Below are 17,542 nucleotides of genomic sequence, written 5' to 3'. Positions count from 1 at the left end.
TTCAAGATTTTTTCAGGTTGTAAATGAAGCACTGCAGGGATGTCTAAAAAGATAGAAGATAGCGAGTTGCAAACTCTCACGCTTTCTCCAACAAATACTAATGATGATGAGTCATCACTCTTCATTAATCCGGCAAGTGATGAGACAACATTCCCCATCAGCCCCCCTCCAGCTTTTCCTCCAGCAGTAAGTTTTGAGCATATCTTAACTTAGTAGAAAGTAAGTTCAACATTCTTTATTTTCTTGTACTCTTTAACATGACAAATACTTTTAGAAACAGTGAGTTAGTGTACAGGACACAGAATAAAGTTTTCTGAATTTGCTATAGTTATATGAGACATCATGGAGTTTTATTGATTAATTTAATTTTTATTTTGTATTACACATTAACAGCCACCACCAGCGCCCCCTGTTGGAGAAAAGAGGAAACTAGAAAGAATGTCTAGTGTACCTGCACCTGTAACCAGCGTCAAAACTGTCCCAACACTTAGGGTAAGTTGGATTATAATTAAGAAAGTTTATAGCTTTACACAGGATTTGAACTTGAGTCAAAAATGAGATCAGTATCATCATCAGCTTTGACGATATATTCCTGGATGAATGCAAACCATTGTCCTTTAATAAGGGTATGATTTTGGCAAAGCTGGAAACAGCTGTTTAAACTTTTAAAGATGTAGTTTTAGTACCTGGCAATAAGCACAACCTTCATTTTGATTTTGACTGCAATGCAATGCAAATGCACATCCTTGTAGCCTGATAATCTGTCTGTTTTAATTTTTTGCTTCTGGCATATCATCATGTTTGAGGAATATTAAAGGAAGAGAATAAGGATATGCAGTTCTTGTTCTGAAAAACTGTAGATGTTGACAGTTTTCTGTGCAAACCTGGCATAAGATGCAACATACTTGTTCCTCCTGGGCAGCTTGTATTACTGTTCATTCCCTCAGTAGTTAGGCCTTATGATGATGACGACGTGACCTCAACAAAGTTGGCATTCTTTAGATATTGCTAGTGCTCCATTGGAGGAAAGAGGTTTGCTGCCACTGATTATTCAGGTTGAATAGAGGACATACCTTTGCCTATTCACCAGAATAAGAGACCTGCTTCTCCCCGCTTTCAGGTACCTAGACTACGATCCCCTCGGTGGCGATCCTTATCTATTATCCTCCCCAAGGACACCCTGGACCTTTCTGTGGTGGGAAAACCTCCATCATGGATCGACACCTTGGTGAAGGCAGTGAAGCAGGCTGTCGCAGGGACAGCTGCTCCATCGAAGCAGGTGGCAATAGCATCTACTCCAAGGATCCCATTTGAGAAGTCGGTCTCCTCCTCCTTTTCCTCTCTCCCTTCAGACCCCAGCTCAAGGCCTGCCTCTTCCCAGGCTGCGAACCCTCAGACATAGTAGGTTGGCCAGGGCACCAGCCACCTGTTGAGCTACTACCACTAGAGAGTTGTGTGGTCCTTTAACTCGCCAGGCAGTATTACATTGGATCCTTCTCTCTGGTTATGGTTCACTTTTCCTTTGCCTACACATACACCGAATAGTCCTATTATTTACATATTCTCCTCTGTCCTCATACACCTAACAACACTGAGATTACCAAACAATTCTTCTCTTAAGGGGTGAACTACTGCACTGTAATTGTTCAGTGGCTACTCTCCTTTTTGGTAAGGGTAGAAGAGACTTTAGCTATGGGAAGCAGCTCTTCTAGGAGAAGGACACTCCAAAATCAAACCATTGTTCTCTAGTCTTGGGTAGTGTCATAGCCTCTGTACCATGGTCTTCCACTGTCTTGGGTTAGAGTTCTCTTGCTTGAGGGTACACTCGGGCCCACTATTCTATCTTATTTCTCTTCCTCTTGTTTTGTTAAAGTTTTTATGGTTTATTTAAGAAATATTTATCTAAATGTTACTGTTCTTAAAATATTTTATTTTTCCTTGTTTCCTTTTCTTACTGGGCTATTTTCCCCGTTGGAGCCTCTGGGCTTATAGCATCCTGCTTTTCTAACAGGGTTGTAGCTAAGCAAGTAATAATAATAATGATAATAATCAGTAGGGTGTGTGGAACTGCAGGAATTGCTGCTCACATCCAGGAGGACTTCTCACAGCTTCAAGTGACTCCGGTCCTTACTACTAAGAAGAGGAGACTGAAGAAATCGACTTCAACGGGTGATATTCTCCACGGCTGTTACAAGAATGGGCTTGTGATCTCTGCTGGAGATTTCTCTCGTACCGAGGTTTCACCCATCTCCAATTGAGGCGGTTTATCCAGAGCTTCATCTCGAAAAAGCATAAAGAGAATTGAATGGCAGTCCAATAAATGCGAGGAGGAAAACCGGCAACTATCGTTCTCCATCCGAGCCAAAACAAAGTGATCTCAGTGACAGGTGTGTGAATGCTAGCTACCCCCCCCCCTACCCCTCGCTAACTAGCGGGATGGGTAGTTAACCCTTGCTAAATTTCAATGGCTCGTCCTTTCAGCTTCGCCGAAAGTAATACCCCTAATAAATAGCGTTTGTTTGTACTGTATTTCAGATTTGGAACAACTATCATTTTCCAAGTAGCATGCTAATTTGAATAGTTTTTTGTTCCGTAACTGGAATACAAACCATGCTATTTAATAGGGGTATTACTTTCGGCGTAGCTAAAATGACGAGCCATTAATTTTTAACGAGGGTTTACTACCCACACCGCTAGTTAGCGGGGGTAGGGGAGGGTAGCTTGCTATCCACCCCCTCTCTCGCACACCTGTGCTTGAGCTCACTTTGCTCTCAGCTCGGATGGTCGTCGGACGTGTCCGCTCTCATCCTCGCCGTCATATTGGCAGCCATTAACGCTTTTTTCTCTCTTTTTCTAGTTACTGTGTATGTGAAGTTGGCCTCTGCGACCATGCGCACCTGCCCTGGTTTTCCTGACCGCCCCTGCGGAACGTTCATGTCGACGGTTGAGACTGATCCTCACGCCCTGTGTCCTTCTTGTAGGGGCCAACGGTGTGATAGTGTTAACAAGTGTAGTGAGTGTAGGGAGTGGTCTGCCTCCCACTGGGAGAGGTTTTCGCGACGACGGAAGAAGTCCAAACAGGATTTGTTCCGTAACTGAAATACAAACCACGCTACAGTATTTAATATGGGTAATTACTTTCGGCGTAGCTGAAATGACGAGCCATTAGAATTTTAACGAGGGTTTACTACCCCACCGCTAGTTAGGGGGGTTAGGGAGGGTAGCTTGCTACCCCCCCCCCTCACTCACATCTGTGATTTAGCTCACTTTGCTCTCGGCTCGGATGGTAGTCGGACGTGTCCGCTATCACCCTCGCCTCTTTGACAGCCATTAATGCTTTTTGTCTTTTTACTTACTTTTTCTTATACTTATAATATAGATATAAACATTCTTAATGTTTATGTATATATTTGTGTATAGAAATGTAAGTTTTCTTTTCAGTGTTTGTGCTGTGTGTGTGATGTACGACAACGACACTTGCTTGTGCAAGGCCACCACAGTTCCACTTCGTGGGGAACGACCTCTCCCTCTCTGGTCCATCGGGCTTCCTGTCGGCTTACAGTATATCCGTTAACTCGCCTGCCGCAGGGGAATCGTTATCGCCTGGACTCTCTTCATTCATCTATTATCTTCGCTTTGCCTCTTTTCCTACGGGAAACTTGGATTCGCAGCGAAGGGAAGGTGGCCTTTTTTTAGATTGACTACGGTCTCTCTACTCGAGGTCGTTCACCTATACTACAACTACATACTACACTGTATTACGATAGCTCCTTTCCCGTTGCGGGTTAGGTTGCTTTTTCGTTGTTTGTCTCAATTATTTTTAGTGAAATCTAATTGTATTTTAAGTTTTCAGCTTCTCCGTGGGGAACACTTCCCTTCGGGGGTCAGTGGTTCTCACTATTAGTGTATATTCTTAGATGATTTAGATAATTATAATTCTGTTATAATTCTGTTTTTATTACAGTTACTCCGCCCCCCTTCTCCCGTGGATGCCATCTGGGCAAGGAGGGCGCATACTTAATTCTTATTTTATGTTATTCCCTCGGGGTTCCTCTTCGGAGTTCTTCCCTGAGCGATTTCTGTTAAAATAATTATTTAATTTTATTTTCCCAGTTAACTATGCAGTTCTTCTTCGTTCGACTAAATTGTGCCAACGAAGCAGAGCTGTCCTGTTCATGACTGAGTCTGCTGTCGCTGCCGAGCTGTCCTGTTCTTGACTGGGGAATCTGCTGTCGCTGCCGTCCCCTAGAGGACGTCATCATGGGCGTTATCCCTTCTCTTAGAAGTACTCCCGTGACAACGTGCCAGCACTTCAGATCATCTTAGAATGCTAAAGGAGGTTCGCCTCCAGGGGTTGGACAACTTCCCTTCCGAGGGAGGTTTCCTCCCCAGGTATGATGTTTTCTCCCTTCAGAGAGAGAACTTCCCATACCTTAATAATTTCATCGTCTTCAACTACGGTTGCTGCCCATCGGCCAGACTTTTCTCCCCCCTTGCTGAGTTTCTCTTCCTTCAGGGGTGGAGCACAGTCTTGGCAAGTCTCTTCCACAAAGTGTTCACCTCTCTCGTTCGCGAGAGAGGCCACTCATAGAGACTCCTCTTCGGAGGATCGTTCCTGATAAGGTCAGCTTGCTGATCCAACGGGTAAGGGGCGTCACAGGTCTCTTCTACGAAGTCTTCACCTCTCTCGTTCGCGAGAGGCGCCACTCATAGAGACTCCTCTTCGGAGGATCGTTCCTGATAAGGTCAGCTTGCTGATCCAACGGCCCTAAGGGATGTCGCAGGTCTCTTTTACGAAGTGTCACCTCTCTTGTTCGCGAGAGAGGCCACTCATAGAGATTCCTCTTCGGAGGATCGTTCCTCATAAGGTAAGCTTGCTGATCGAACGGCCCTATAGGGCGTCACCACGAGTGTCTCCAAGTCTCTTCTACGAAGGGCACCTCTCTCGTTCGCGGGAGAGGTCTCTCATAGAGACCCCACCTCGAAGGATTAAGCAGAACTTCCAGTGATGATCGTCCTGCCAGCTGACCTACCGATCTACCAGCTCAACGGAGCGCCATCTTGGACTTTGTCTGTCAACAAGCGCATTTTTGTGCTCTGAAAACTTTCTCGATTATTTAGGAGATACGGAGATCTACATCACCTAGAATTGACTGAAAGCTGTGGTAGTGCTTAGTGATCAGTGCTGTGACATTAGTGTGTTTACGAGTTTTTGAACTTAGACTTTATTTAGGATTAAAAATCTCGTTCACTTGGCCACACCACTACGTTCAAGTTTTTCCTAATCCGCGCATGCGCAGTGCAGTGTGTGTGACGTGGTTAGCCCCGTCATGGCAACGTTACTGTGCCAGACGAACGAAATCAGATACTGGGGTTGTTAAAAACCAGTAGATAATGACTATGGAATTCTCGGGACCTGGTACTCTCGCTGATGTTGAGGAGGACCTTGCTCTAAGTGATGATAATGTTGAAGAGCATCTGCTTACCCAGGAACATTGGCCACGACTTGTCTCTACTAAATCTCATAAGTTGATCCCTGCTGGTGCAGCTCCTAGTCTCATGGACCATACCACTACCTCTAACAAACGATGTATGGAGCATGATTCAGATAGCAGTAATGAGCCATTATCCCCTGCTGCTAAAACTACAAAGTGTGATGCTTCTTCCTCTCAAAATAAAGTTCTAAATAGTTCCCTGCCTAGACCTACTATTCAGATTATACCTACCATGGCTACAAAAACTGTTCTCCCTGCCTTTGCTCCACGTTCTGAATACATAAAGCTCCTATTCAGAGAAAATCCGGGGGTTAATGTGAAGCTTCGCTGGCTATCAGAGGTTACCAAGATGTTCAGCCTCGATCGGGAATTGGCTGAAGTTAAAATGTCTGCGGTCACTTCTCGATTTGTATACATTTCGAGGCATCGCCTGGATATTATAAATAGGGTCAAGGGTGGTGAGGTTCTGTCACTTGTGTTAGATGTTCAGGATGCTGTAGACAGACCCCGTAAGTTCCCTACATATCTCATCACTCGATATCCTGTGGATGTAGACCCTTCATTAGCTAAGGAACTGACAGGGGTGCACACTGTACGTCGTTTCCTACAGGATGGGAAGTCCATCAATCGTATTGTCATTACTTGGAGCCACCCAGATCCACCCCCGCCTTTTGTTAACTTCTCCTTCCTCCCTTGTCTACCATCATGTGAATTACGCAGAATGCCAGACGAAAAGCCATGGTGTTTCAAATGCTGGGGTATCGGTCACATCTCACGATACTGTGCTGCCCCTGAAAAGTGTGCATTTTGTGCTGCTGAGCATGACAGTCGGACCTGCCCTCATCGGCCCCCTGTACCACCCACAGTGGTTGACAGTTCTTCAGCATCAACATCAACCCCATTACTTCTACCTACACCGGACTCCTCGCATTGGAAATGCCCGAGATGTAATGAGCCTGGAGTCAATGTGTGGCATGGCTGTACCAGGCGTTCAGGCTCTGCATCGAACCAGCTTATTGCACAACAGCTTCCAGTGCCATCAATCAAACCCACTGTTACTGCCTCCTCACAAGTGACTACACTTCGTAATGCTGTAGATGTCCTCAAGTCTCGATGTGACTCCCTTACATCACGTTTTGAAGCCATTGAATCTCGTTTAGAGAGCATGGATACTCGCATTGACAGTCTCGTAACCTCCTTTGACAATCTAACTTCTAAATTTGCTACTAATGATAACACACTACAATCTCTTGTTGAAGCTCAGCAGGTTGTTATCACATCAGTTACTACACTAACTGAGAAACTTGACTCACTTGCTACACATCTTGAGAGTGTTACTAATCCCCATACAGGACCTTTGCCACGGGATACACCACCAATGCATACCCGTGTCACCACTGCCTCTTCATCTAGTCGCCGTTCTTCCAAGGGACATGTTCGATAACCAAGTGAAGCTTAATATCATCTCGTGGAATGCCTGTGGTATTACAAACTGGGCAAAACTTTCTGCACTTAAGGGAATTGTACATAGTCACCACCCAGATGTTATTCTAATTCAGGAAGCTTTTGTTGGTAATGCTCAGCCAAGGGAAAAAGCTCCCTCGCTCACTGGCTATGTGTCCTACGTCCATTTAGTAAGACATGGTCTCATTACCTATATACGCACTTCAATTCAGCATAGACTTCTCCCAAACTCTGAGGATGAAGATACAACATTCCAATTATTTGAGATTACTGTTGGCGGAGGCACCATACGACTGTGCAATGTATATGCAGCACCAGGTAGGATAAATACAGCCAAGCTTCCAGCCCCAACCCTTCGTGGTATGGTTTACATGGGAGATTTTAATGCTCGTCATCCAGACTTGGGAGATCTTGCTGGCACTGTGAACCGCAACGGGAACCTACTTCTAGGATATATTCGTCGAAATCAACTGACCCGTTGGGACACTGGTGGTTCTACGCATGCACGAGGTGGTACTTTGGATCACATCTTGACCTGTGGACTCGTACCTTCCCGAGTCAATTGTGTAACGGTTCCTACGCTCTTCTCTGATCACATTGGTCTTAGCATCCAATATTCCCTTCCCTCTACACCTACTCCAATACACAATCGCACTTGCATCACAATTCCGCCTAAGTACCAGCCTACGTACATTTCATATATGACTAACCTTCGACCTACATTTGACCTCCACTATCCGGAGAAACTTTACTCCTTACTTGTTAGTACCACACATGCTTTCCACACACAATATATCAGAAAGCCTCATATCAGGCATCGTGTTAGTGCTATGACACTGGATAATCGAATTTCTCAGGCAGAAAAGAAGGCGATGGATGATGGCCTTGCCTTTATGAGACAACCAAATCCTGAGACTCTGCACCAGTATCAACTATCGAGAGATGATCTAGTTGCTCTACAGCAATGTGTACAAACAGATTCCTGGCACAAATTAACAGACAGCATCAACCATCAAACAAGCATTGGTTCCATGTGGCACCTCATCAACAGGATTGTGAAGAAGAAACCCCCAACTGTCCTCCACCACAGCCCTGCTCAGTATGCACAGGACCTTATTGATGAGTGGTCAGCACAGTCACGAACCATCAACCTTCCAGCTCATATACAAGACTCTCTCTCTTCACAAAAAAACCATCGTGCCTTACGTCTCAGTTCCGCCTTACTAAGCAGTGATGAAGAGGATGATGTACCCATAACTAAGGAAGAGCTACGACGTGCCTTAGCAAGGACTAAGAAGTCAGCTCCTGGTGATGATGGCATCACCTATGCAGTCCTTTGCACACTCATAAAAATACCTGGCAACCCTCTCCTCCGGCTCTACAACCTCTGCCTCTGCTTGGGATATGTGCCCCTAGCATGGACTCATAGTACAATTGTACCCGTTCCCAAGCCTAGCACTGACAAATTTCGTCCTATCTCCCTCACCTCCTGTTTCTGCAAAGTATTTGAACGTATTCTCCTCTCACGCCTTATGTTCCGGCTGCAAGATAAGCTTTCGTCTAGAATATACGGCTTCCTACCCCAACGAGGAACACATCATTGTCTCATGGAGCTCTACACTCGTCTCTCCCCAACCAGTGTTGTAGCCTTCATTGATTTGAAAAGTGCATTTGACGTCGCAAATAGAGACATTATTTTAGACCAGCTTATTGATTTTGGAATCAAGGGAAACCTTTTGAGGTGGATACGTGGATATCTTCAAAATAGAGTCTCTCGTGTGCTGTTTAAGGGAGCATTGAGCACTGCAAAGGAACTTGAACTTGGTACTCCACAAGGGGGAGTACTTAGTCCATTTTTATTTAATATCCTCCTACATCGCCTTCTTTCCTTACTTCCTGATACTGATAACGCAACCATCACTTGCTACGCAGACGATATTTGCATTCATTCAACCTCTCCGGATCACTTGCAACGCTTCCTTTCTTCCTTCTACGAATCAGCATCCTCCTGTGGTCTTATCATCTCCCCAGGAAAAAGTAGAATCTTCTCCCCAAGGCCAGCAAGGAATCTACCAGAATTTACTGTGGGGAACAATGTTGTACCTTTATGCACACAATATATTTACTTGGGAGCGCCAGTGCGAATTACACCATCCATTCCAGCGAGACAGAGAGTACATCCCATTGTTCAAGATCTGCTGGCCCGGTTACAGCGACGCCTGACTCCTCTCAAGTGGCTTACTAATTATTCTGCAGGAGTATCTATCCCAGTTGCCAGAACCATATATATTGCTTTCTTACGCTCAGTGATAGATTATCTTTCCCCTGCACTATGTCAACTCTCTAGATCAACTCTACAGCCGCTTGAAAAATTCCAGAACCAAGCAATGAGACTCATTCTAGGTTGTCCAGCATCCACTAGAATTGTAAACATGCAACACGAACTCCGTCTCCCTCCACTCGTTGAGAGAATATACTCCAATGTCACCTACTTCAGTATCAAATGCCTGTATAACCCTCACCTGTCTCCTCACTATTCAAACATCATCAGAACTTCTCTCGATCTAGATGCACCTCGTCCACAACTACGCCAGGGGGGACGTACACTAGTTAGTACTGTCTGTTCAAGCATTCGGGGGCTTGACATCAACATCGTGGCAGAGAATGTGGATCATGGCCTTGCACCCTGGCAGACTCCTGTGCCAGAAATCTCTTACACTCCAGTCTCTAAGACTGACTTGCCTCAACTTCAACAACAACGCGCATTGGAGACCATCGACAGACTATCCTCGTCCCTCAGTGTAGCCCATCACCTCTACACAGACGGCTCCCTACAGCAGGATGGCAGTGCTGGATGTGCTGTTTTCTCCCCCACTTTGGAACCCCCGCCAGAGGGCTGGACAGGCCGTCGCCTCCCAAAGTCATCAAGCTCCACGTATTGTGAACTACATGGACTTCTAGATGCAGTTATTTTAATCACACGGACCAGAAATAACGGCTTGATCATCTGCGACTCGCAACCAGCACTCCAAGCCCTTTCTTCGCATAAGCCAGCATACCAGCCCCTGGTTACACAAATACATAGGCAACTAGACATGGCCAACATGAGCTCACTGGTAGTGCACTTCCTATGGATTCCCTCTCACGTGGGTCTTCTGGCTAACAACACCGTTGACCATCTCGCAAAGGCTGCCTGTCAATTGGATCCTCCAGATGTTGATGCTCCCAGTCCATCTCTCCTGTGCTGCAGAAAAATGGTGCGCCAAGCTGCTCGCTCACCTACCCATCATCGTAGTAATGCCGAGAGAGCCACCAGTATATCAATACAGCATTATGATCACTTCTTTCCTCACCAACATAAATATCGCCGCAGTGGACTCATGGTTCGTCAAAATAACGTGATTTGTGCGCGTCTTCGGCTGGGTTGGCGACCAGTTTGGCAGGTGGCTGAGCAAGATGGAGTTCCTCACTTCTCCTCCTGTAGGTTATGTGACGCACCCAACGCCAACACCCTGGAACACTATTGCCTGGAATGTCCTCTTGTTAGTGACATATTACCCCAAAGACTCACAGTAGTTGATACATGTAAAAAGTTATTGACAGATAATGATTTGCTCGATGAGATCCTCATGCGCCATCCTCACTTTGGTGGATATTGAATAATCAGCTGTTTTATTATGTTAATTAAAGATAGGTACAACCTACCTAAGAAATCAAACTAAATTTAATTTGTATTCCATATAAATTCATTTGCATAACCATAAATATATAGAAATGAGCAATATTATTTTTGATATGTACTAAATATCTGTCTATACTTTATTTTGTATTCCTTTGTATAGCCTTCAGTATATGCTATAGATATAAACAATACTGTTTAAATATGTACTTAAATGTCTGTATATAATTTTTTTTTATTCTTTAGGTATAACTGAATTACAATGTAGATGTAAACAATATTACTGTATTACCATGTACTCAAATGTCTGACGCCAATGGGCGCAATAAATTGATTAAAACAAAATACCAGCTCAACTTTGCGCTGCAACGAAGGACTTCGGTCCTGGACTCTAAAGCAGACCTGCTTACAGTCCTCATCGGGGGATGCCCGCCCTTTTTTTAAGGACACATCCCAGTTCCTGATCGTCCTGCCAGCTGACCCTTCAACCTAGCATGGGAAGCGCGCGCGCTCGCCGACAATCTTCTTACGCGCGCAAGCGCCAACGATCTTCTTACGCGCGCAAGCGCCGACGATCTTCTTACGCGTGCAAGCGCCGACGATCCACACAACCCACGCGCGCACCGCTACCTTTGCGCGCGCACCGCTACCTTTGCGCGCGCACGCGCTGATCTTATAACGCGCGCAAGCGCCGACGATCTTTTCTGCTCTCGGGTACCGATGGTCTCCCGCGAGTGCGCCAATAGTCTTGCGTGCGCGCCGATGGTCTTCCGCGCGCGTGCCAACATTCTGGCCCGCACGGGCTCTTCATTCTGATCCTGCACGTCAATCTGTTTCCTGCGCACTCCATGAAGTCTCGCCCGTGCGCGAGCCCAGGGTGCGGGCGCACATGCGAGCGTTTCAACAGTCTCCCGCGCGCGAGCCCAGGGTATTCCCCATCGCGCGAGCGCCGGCGCGCTCCCCAACGCAATCACCAATACCCTCCCACGCGCGAGGCTGCCGGGCAACGCACGTTAAGGGCGCCATCACCGCATTCCCCCCCCCACAAGCACAGAACAGAATGCTTGCTGGTGGGGGGAGGGTTCCAGAAAGGTCCAGGGACATTTCTTCCTTATCTTCTTACTTCTTACAGGTTGCTTCCCCTCCAGAGGGAGTGTCTGACAGCGCAGCCGTCAGCCGACAGCCCTGGTTTGGGGCTCTGATCAGAGTGGTAGCACAGGCTTTCAAGCCTGTTCTCTCTGAGTTGGGCCACAAATCCTTGGCTGCATCCACTCCCCTGAAGAGGAAAAGAGGAGTTTCGGACGCGGTAACTTCTCCGAGGAAGAAGCTGTTTCCTCGTAAGTCTTCGAGGCAGGCACCCTCCCCCCTCAGACTTTTCTCCCTCCCCTTCGGACAAAGATTTCCCGTCCTCAGGAGAGTCACGTGAGGTGAAACGTTCCCCCATCACACCATTGAGGGAAAGCCCACCTCGCGCAGTAAAGTCTTCTCGAATAAGGGTGGAGAAGAGCCTGCCTTCGTCATTGTTGGAGTCCTGCATCCCTCCCAGGAGGGAGTCAAAGGACTCCAAGACAATACCGGGAGGTCCCTAGCACCGAAATCTACAGGCTCAGACATTCTTCCGTTATGGGAACGAACTTGTTTGAGCCTAAGGACGTGAAGCAGGCTGCTGAGAGGTGGAGGAAGTCACCAAGACTCCCTCCTACATAGGGCTTTGACATTTAAGCCCTATAAACCTCCAGCACCCCAGCAGCTATGTCCCACCAAGACAACTGTAGCGAAGACAGTGGGGTCTAAGCCCTTTCTGGTCAAGGATAAGTAAGGCAAGAAGTCCTCCAGGGGAGGGAAGAATCCTAGAGGGAGCAGCCGAGGCCGCAAACACTAGGATAGGCAGTCCCCCTGCATGTCCGCCAGTGGGGGGATGCCTACAAGGTTGCGCAGACAGGTGGCAGCAACTCGGGGCCGATTCCTGGGCGATTTCCGTAATCATTCAGGGATATCGCGTCCCGTTCGTAACATCTCTACCTCCCCTGAGGACGAATCCGGTGTCATTTAGCTCCCTTGCCATGGGATCAGCAAGGGGGCGGGCCTTTAGGGCAGAGGTCTAGATTAAAGCAAACTCTGTTCAGCATGGAGACCGCAAACACGGTCAGTCTTGCAGTGAAGCCACATGACTTCAGGTGTATACTGGATCTGAAGGACAGGTACTTCCAGATCCCAGTCCGTCCGTCTTCAAGGAAGTACTTAGTATTCAGCCTAAACCAAAAGGGGTACCAGTTCAAGGTGCTGTGTTTCGGTCTCTCCACAGCACCATAGGGTTTCACGAGAAGTGTTCACCCTAATATCATCGTGGGCACACAGGATCGGTATCCGTCTCCTCCGTTAATTAAATGACTGGCTGATCCTAGCAGACTCGGAGTCATCCCTTCTTCGACACCGAAACAAACTTCTGGGACTTTGCCAGGATCTGGGTATCATGGTAAATCTCGAGAAGTCCTCTCTGCTTCCCACTCAAAGACTGGTTCACCAAGGCATGATTATAGACACCATTCTCCACTAAACCTTCCCATCAGACGACAGGATAGCAAGGCTAAGAGGGGTCGCAAGCCCTTTCCTCAGACGAGAAGAGCTTCCAACCCAATCCTGTTTACGTCTCCTCTGTCACCTTTCATCCTTGGCTCGTCTAGTTCCCAATGGTCGCCTCAGGAAGAAATCTCCAGTGGCAGCACGGGTCCCGGGGGAATCAAGGCTGCGATTTCCCGGGACGTCAGGATCCCTATGGGTCCTGCGGAACAGGCGGTCCGCCAATGGTGGGTGACAGACGAGAACCTACGAAGAGGAGTGGATCTTCTCGTACTTTCCTCGGATTTAATGCTGTTTTCGGAAGCCTCAAAGAAAGGGGGGGGGGTTCCACGTTCTGTACCACAGGACCTCAGGCCTATGGTCAAAATCAGAAAAGTGCCTCCATATAAATCTGCTATAAATGAAGGCCGTATTCCTGGCCCTTCAACAGTTCCGACAATACCTGGCGGGTCACTCTGTGGTGGTGATGAGCGACAACACCACCGTAGTGGCTTACATCATCAAGCAAGTAGTAGTAGAGATACTGAGATGGACCGAAGTCCACTCGATTCCTCTATCGGCTCGCTTCATTCCAGGCAAGAGGATTGTGCTCGCCGACAGTCTGAGCAGAGCTTCTCAGATAGTGAGTACCGAGTGGTCTTTGGATCATCTAGTAGCCAACAAAATCCTGACTTTGTGGGGTTCCCCGACTGTGGGTCTGTTCGCTACAGCGCTGAACTTCAAGCCCCCGATGTACCGCTCCCCAGTCCCGGATCCCAAGGCACTCTGGCAAGATGCCTTCCAACAACGGTGGGACAATACTGACGTGTACGCCTTTCCCCCGTTCTGTCTGATGAGGACGGGGCTCAACAAGACCAAAATATCGGTCAATCTCTCGATGACCCTTATAGCTCCGCTATGGCATCACGTGGAATGGTTTCCTGACCTTCTGCAACTCCTAACGGAGTTTCCAAGAGAACTCCCTCCATGACACGAGCTACTCAAACAACCTCACGCCAACATATTTCACAAAGCCGTAGCTTCGCTTCGACTTCACGCCTGGAGACTATCCAGCATCTCCTCGTGGAGAGAGGATTGTCGCAACAGGTTGCGAACAGGATGTCTGGACACCTGTGAAGGTCATCCGCAGTGGTCTACCAGTCAAAGTGGCGAATTTTCTGTGGTTGGTGTCGTGGAAGGGGTATCTCTCCACTCGATGCCACTATTCCAGCAATAGCGGAGTTCTTCATGTATTTGCGAGAAGAAATGCGTCTTTCAGTCTCGGCAGTGAAAGGCTATCGCTCAGCCTCAAGTCTAGCCTTCAAGCTCAAAGGAGTGGACATTTTTTCTTCGCTGGAACTTTCCCTACTCATACGAAGTTATGAACTTACCTGCCCTCAGTCAGAAGTGAGACCTCCTCCATGGAACGTGGTTCGAGTTCTCAGGTCTCTTAGGAGGCCTCCCTACGATCCATTACGCCAGGCTTCAGATCGCCACCTAACTTGGAAGACGGTTTTCCTACTAGCTTTGGTCTCGGCCAAGCGAGTCAGTGAACTTCATGGTCTCTCGTATGACATCGCCCATTCAAGGGGATGGGGGGAGGTAACGTTCAGATTCGTCCCTGAGTTTGTTGCTAAGACTCAGAATCCGGGAGTGCCGGACCCTCGGTTCGACTCTTTCCAGATTTCGAGTCTTCGTTCTGTAACAGATGACCCAGACCATCTCCTACTGTGCCCAGTAAGGAGTCTGAGGCTATATCTCAAAAGAACGGCTGCAGTTCGTCCCCAAGTGCAGGCATTGTTTGTGAGCACTGGGAGAACAGAGAGGAGGGTTGCCAAGAATACTATCTCAGCATGGATTCGTAGGGTAATCCATCTGTCCCTGAATCCTGACCCTCCTCCGTCACGTCGCCCTAGAGCACATGATGTCAGGGGCGTAGCTACGTCCCTGGCCTTAGAGAAGAACTTTTCAGTGACGCAGGTTCTACAAGCCGGGGTGTGGAAGCGTCAGACGACCTTCACAGCGCACTACCTGCAAGACGTGAACCACAGGAGGCTCGATACATTCTCTATCGGCCCTGTGGTGGCTGCACAACAGCTGGTTTAAACCTCAGGCTCCTTAATGGAAAAGTAGTAGAAGGTTGAGGGCATTGTTCCCGGTCTTAGTCTGCATGAATGAAAAGCCCTTATTCTTTTCTTCATCCTCCCCTCTCTTGGGGAAAGCAGCATCCTGGGTTCTCTGCACAGCTGACCTCGAACCACTGCAGGTAAACCATGTTTCCTTGTGTTCCTAGTATTAAGCTAATACTGTCACGTCCCCATACCCTGACGAGGTGGTATTGGGAGAGTCCTAGCCTAAAGTTTCCTTCTAAAGGACTACAGGTCAACTTCCTAGGACGTCACACTTCAGACCTTCACACACACAGCTTACGTAGGCAGAGCCCTTGCGCAGCAAGGTTCTAGTGAGGTGCAGGGACTCCTTATTGTTGAGTGCTGACACACTCAGATACTGAGTCCCCGGGCAAAGCCAAAAGCCAGTACTGGCTGGGACTTACCACCCTTCCTAAGGGGTGAGTCACCCATACTAAATAGCGTGGTTTGTATTTCAGTTACGGAACAAATGACAAATTCGTAGGTAATTTGTATTTGTTCCAACACGGAGTACATACCTCGAACTACTTTCTTAGGAGTATCTGGGATCTCCTCCCAACCGACCAGAATTTTGTGTAATTTACCCTACTCCCGTTTTCTATGTGGGGTAACCTCTGGCGGAGTGATACGCGCCCAGAGACGACCCGGGGTCAGAGAGCATGCTTGCTCAGGTCTCGATCTCTAGTAAGTTTCTGGTCGTGTCGCGGATAACATCCTTACGCTCTCTCTTAACCCAGTGCGACCCTTTGTGTCCCCGACCCCTTTGTGACTCACGCGGTCCCCACGTGGTCCCTTTGTGCTCTTCCTTATCCTTTTCCCTCTGTGTTCCTGTGTCTCGCGGTGTCTTACTAGTGCGTTATGGAGCATCCCCGTCATTGCCCTGGTCCTATGGCCGGCTAATCGTGTGGTGCTTTCCTCTCTAAGCCTGAAGTTGACCCGCACTCCTTGTGTTCTTCGTGTAGGGGCAGTGTGTGTTCCCTACAGCCACGTGTCCGGAGTGCGAGTCCTGGAATGAGGTGCAGCGGGTGCCCTACGGCACCAAGAAGAAGAAGACCTCTAGACGTTCACCTAGGAAACCAAGCATCTCTTCGCCTCTCGCTTCGCCCGGCGTTTCGTCGGACAGTCTCTCTCTGCCGTCTTCCCCTACCCAGTGTAGGGGTCGAGGTAAGTCTGTTGCGGGGAAGAGGCCTGTGGTCATTCCCTAGGAGTCTGATTTACCTGACAGTGGGATTGTGTCTTCCATCCAGGCAAGTGGGAGGCCTGAGGGAGGGACGGGTGTGTGTTCGGGAGACAGAGCCATGGTGAAAGCAGGTCCCATCTCGTCGGACAATTTTATGTGGGGTAAAACTGCTGCAGTCTCTTTTCCCGCCTCTTGGGCAGGTTTTTCAGGTGCGTCAGCAGCCGAGGGTGACGCCGAGAAGGAGGACTCGCCGCCGTCAGACACCCTCGCGTGGGCGCCTCCGAAGACGCCCTTCAGATCTTCCCTGAGGATGGAAGAGGAGTTTGAGACCTGGTTCCCCAGCGAGGAGCTCCCCCGCTCCCCTCCAGCGCCTTCAGCTGCATTCCCGGCCGTCTTCCTGGAGCCTTCGTCGCCGACCGAACACCATATGGACCCACCAGCAACGAGGCGTGATTCAGGCCCTTCAGCGAGGTCCTACAGGTCTTCGGGCTCCTCGGTCGAGGCCTACTCCTACTCATCGGAAGATGGAGCCCCGAGGGACCATAGGAGACGGCGAGATAGGTCCCGCAGGAGGCGATCTCGCTCACGTTCCCGTTCCAGATCCCGCCACGTGAGTAGGCGTTCTAGATCCCCCAGGAAGAAGTATAGGAGAAGCGACTCGCCGGAGGAAGAATGGGTGCAGGTCGCCATCCCCCGTAGCCAACGCCTGGGGGCTTCAGCAGTCCCGAGCACCTCGGGATGGCTCCCTAGGTCCCGCTCACCGGTAGGATTTGTCTCCAGCAGCAGGTATGATCGACGTAGGGAGTCGTCTCATCAGGCACCAAGGGACAGGCATAAGTCCGCGAAGGTTCCGACACCATCCGCCCAGCGGAGAGAGCCGCCCCTTCGGTCTGGCAGCCGCGTCCCGGCTTCAAAATCTACGACGCATTTTCCGGAACGAGAGAGACTCCTTTCCTCGACGGGCAAGCCCGCAGACCCCTGGTCCGCCGGAAAAAGAGAAAGATCCAGGATGGAG

At 48.6% G+C, this 17,542-nt stretch overlaps 2 protein-coding genes across 2 annotated transcripts in view; both read left to right on the top strand.

The window, feature by feature from the left end:
* Positions 1 to 17,542, top strand: part of LOC137653914 (uncharacterized) — an 89,913-nt gene that overhangs the window by 10,475 nt on the left and 61,896 nt on the right. The window contains exons 2-3 of the mRNA XM_068387542.1: positions 17 to 186; positions 394 to 492. Of these exons, the coding sequence (XP_068243643.1) occupies positions 40 to 186; positions 394 to 492 (246 nt within the window). The 5' untranslated portion in view covers positions 17 to 39. The remainder of the gene's footprint in view (positions 1 to 16; positions 187 to 393; positions 493 to 17,542) is intronic.
* On the top strand, positions 5,077 to 7,700 carry LOC137654532 (uncharacterized). The gene has a single exon (XM_068388243.1). The coding sequence runs from the start codon at positions 5,395 to 5,397 to the stop codon at positions 6,937 to 6,939; it is 1,545 nt and encodes a 514-aa protein (XP_068244344.1). The 5' UTR covers positions 5,077 to 5,394; the 3' UTR covers positions 6,940 to 7,700.

Source organism: Palaemon carinicauda, chromosome 15 (genome assembly GCF_036898095.1).
Source record: "Palaemon carinicauda isolate YSFRI2023 chromosome 15, ASM3689809v2, whole genome shotgun sequence".
Classification (NCBI taxonomy): Eukaryota; Metazoa; Arthropoda; class Malacostraca; order Decapoda; family Palaemonidae; genus Palaemon; species Palaemon carinicauda.
The sequence above is the reverse complement of the archived record's forward strand: the minus strand, read 5'-3'. Positions and strand labels throughout refer to the sequence as shown.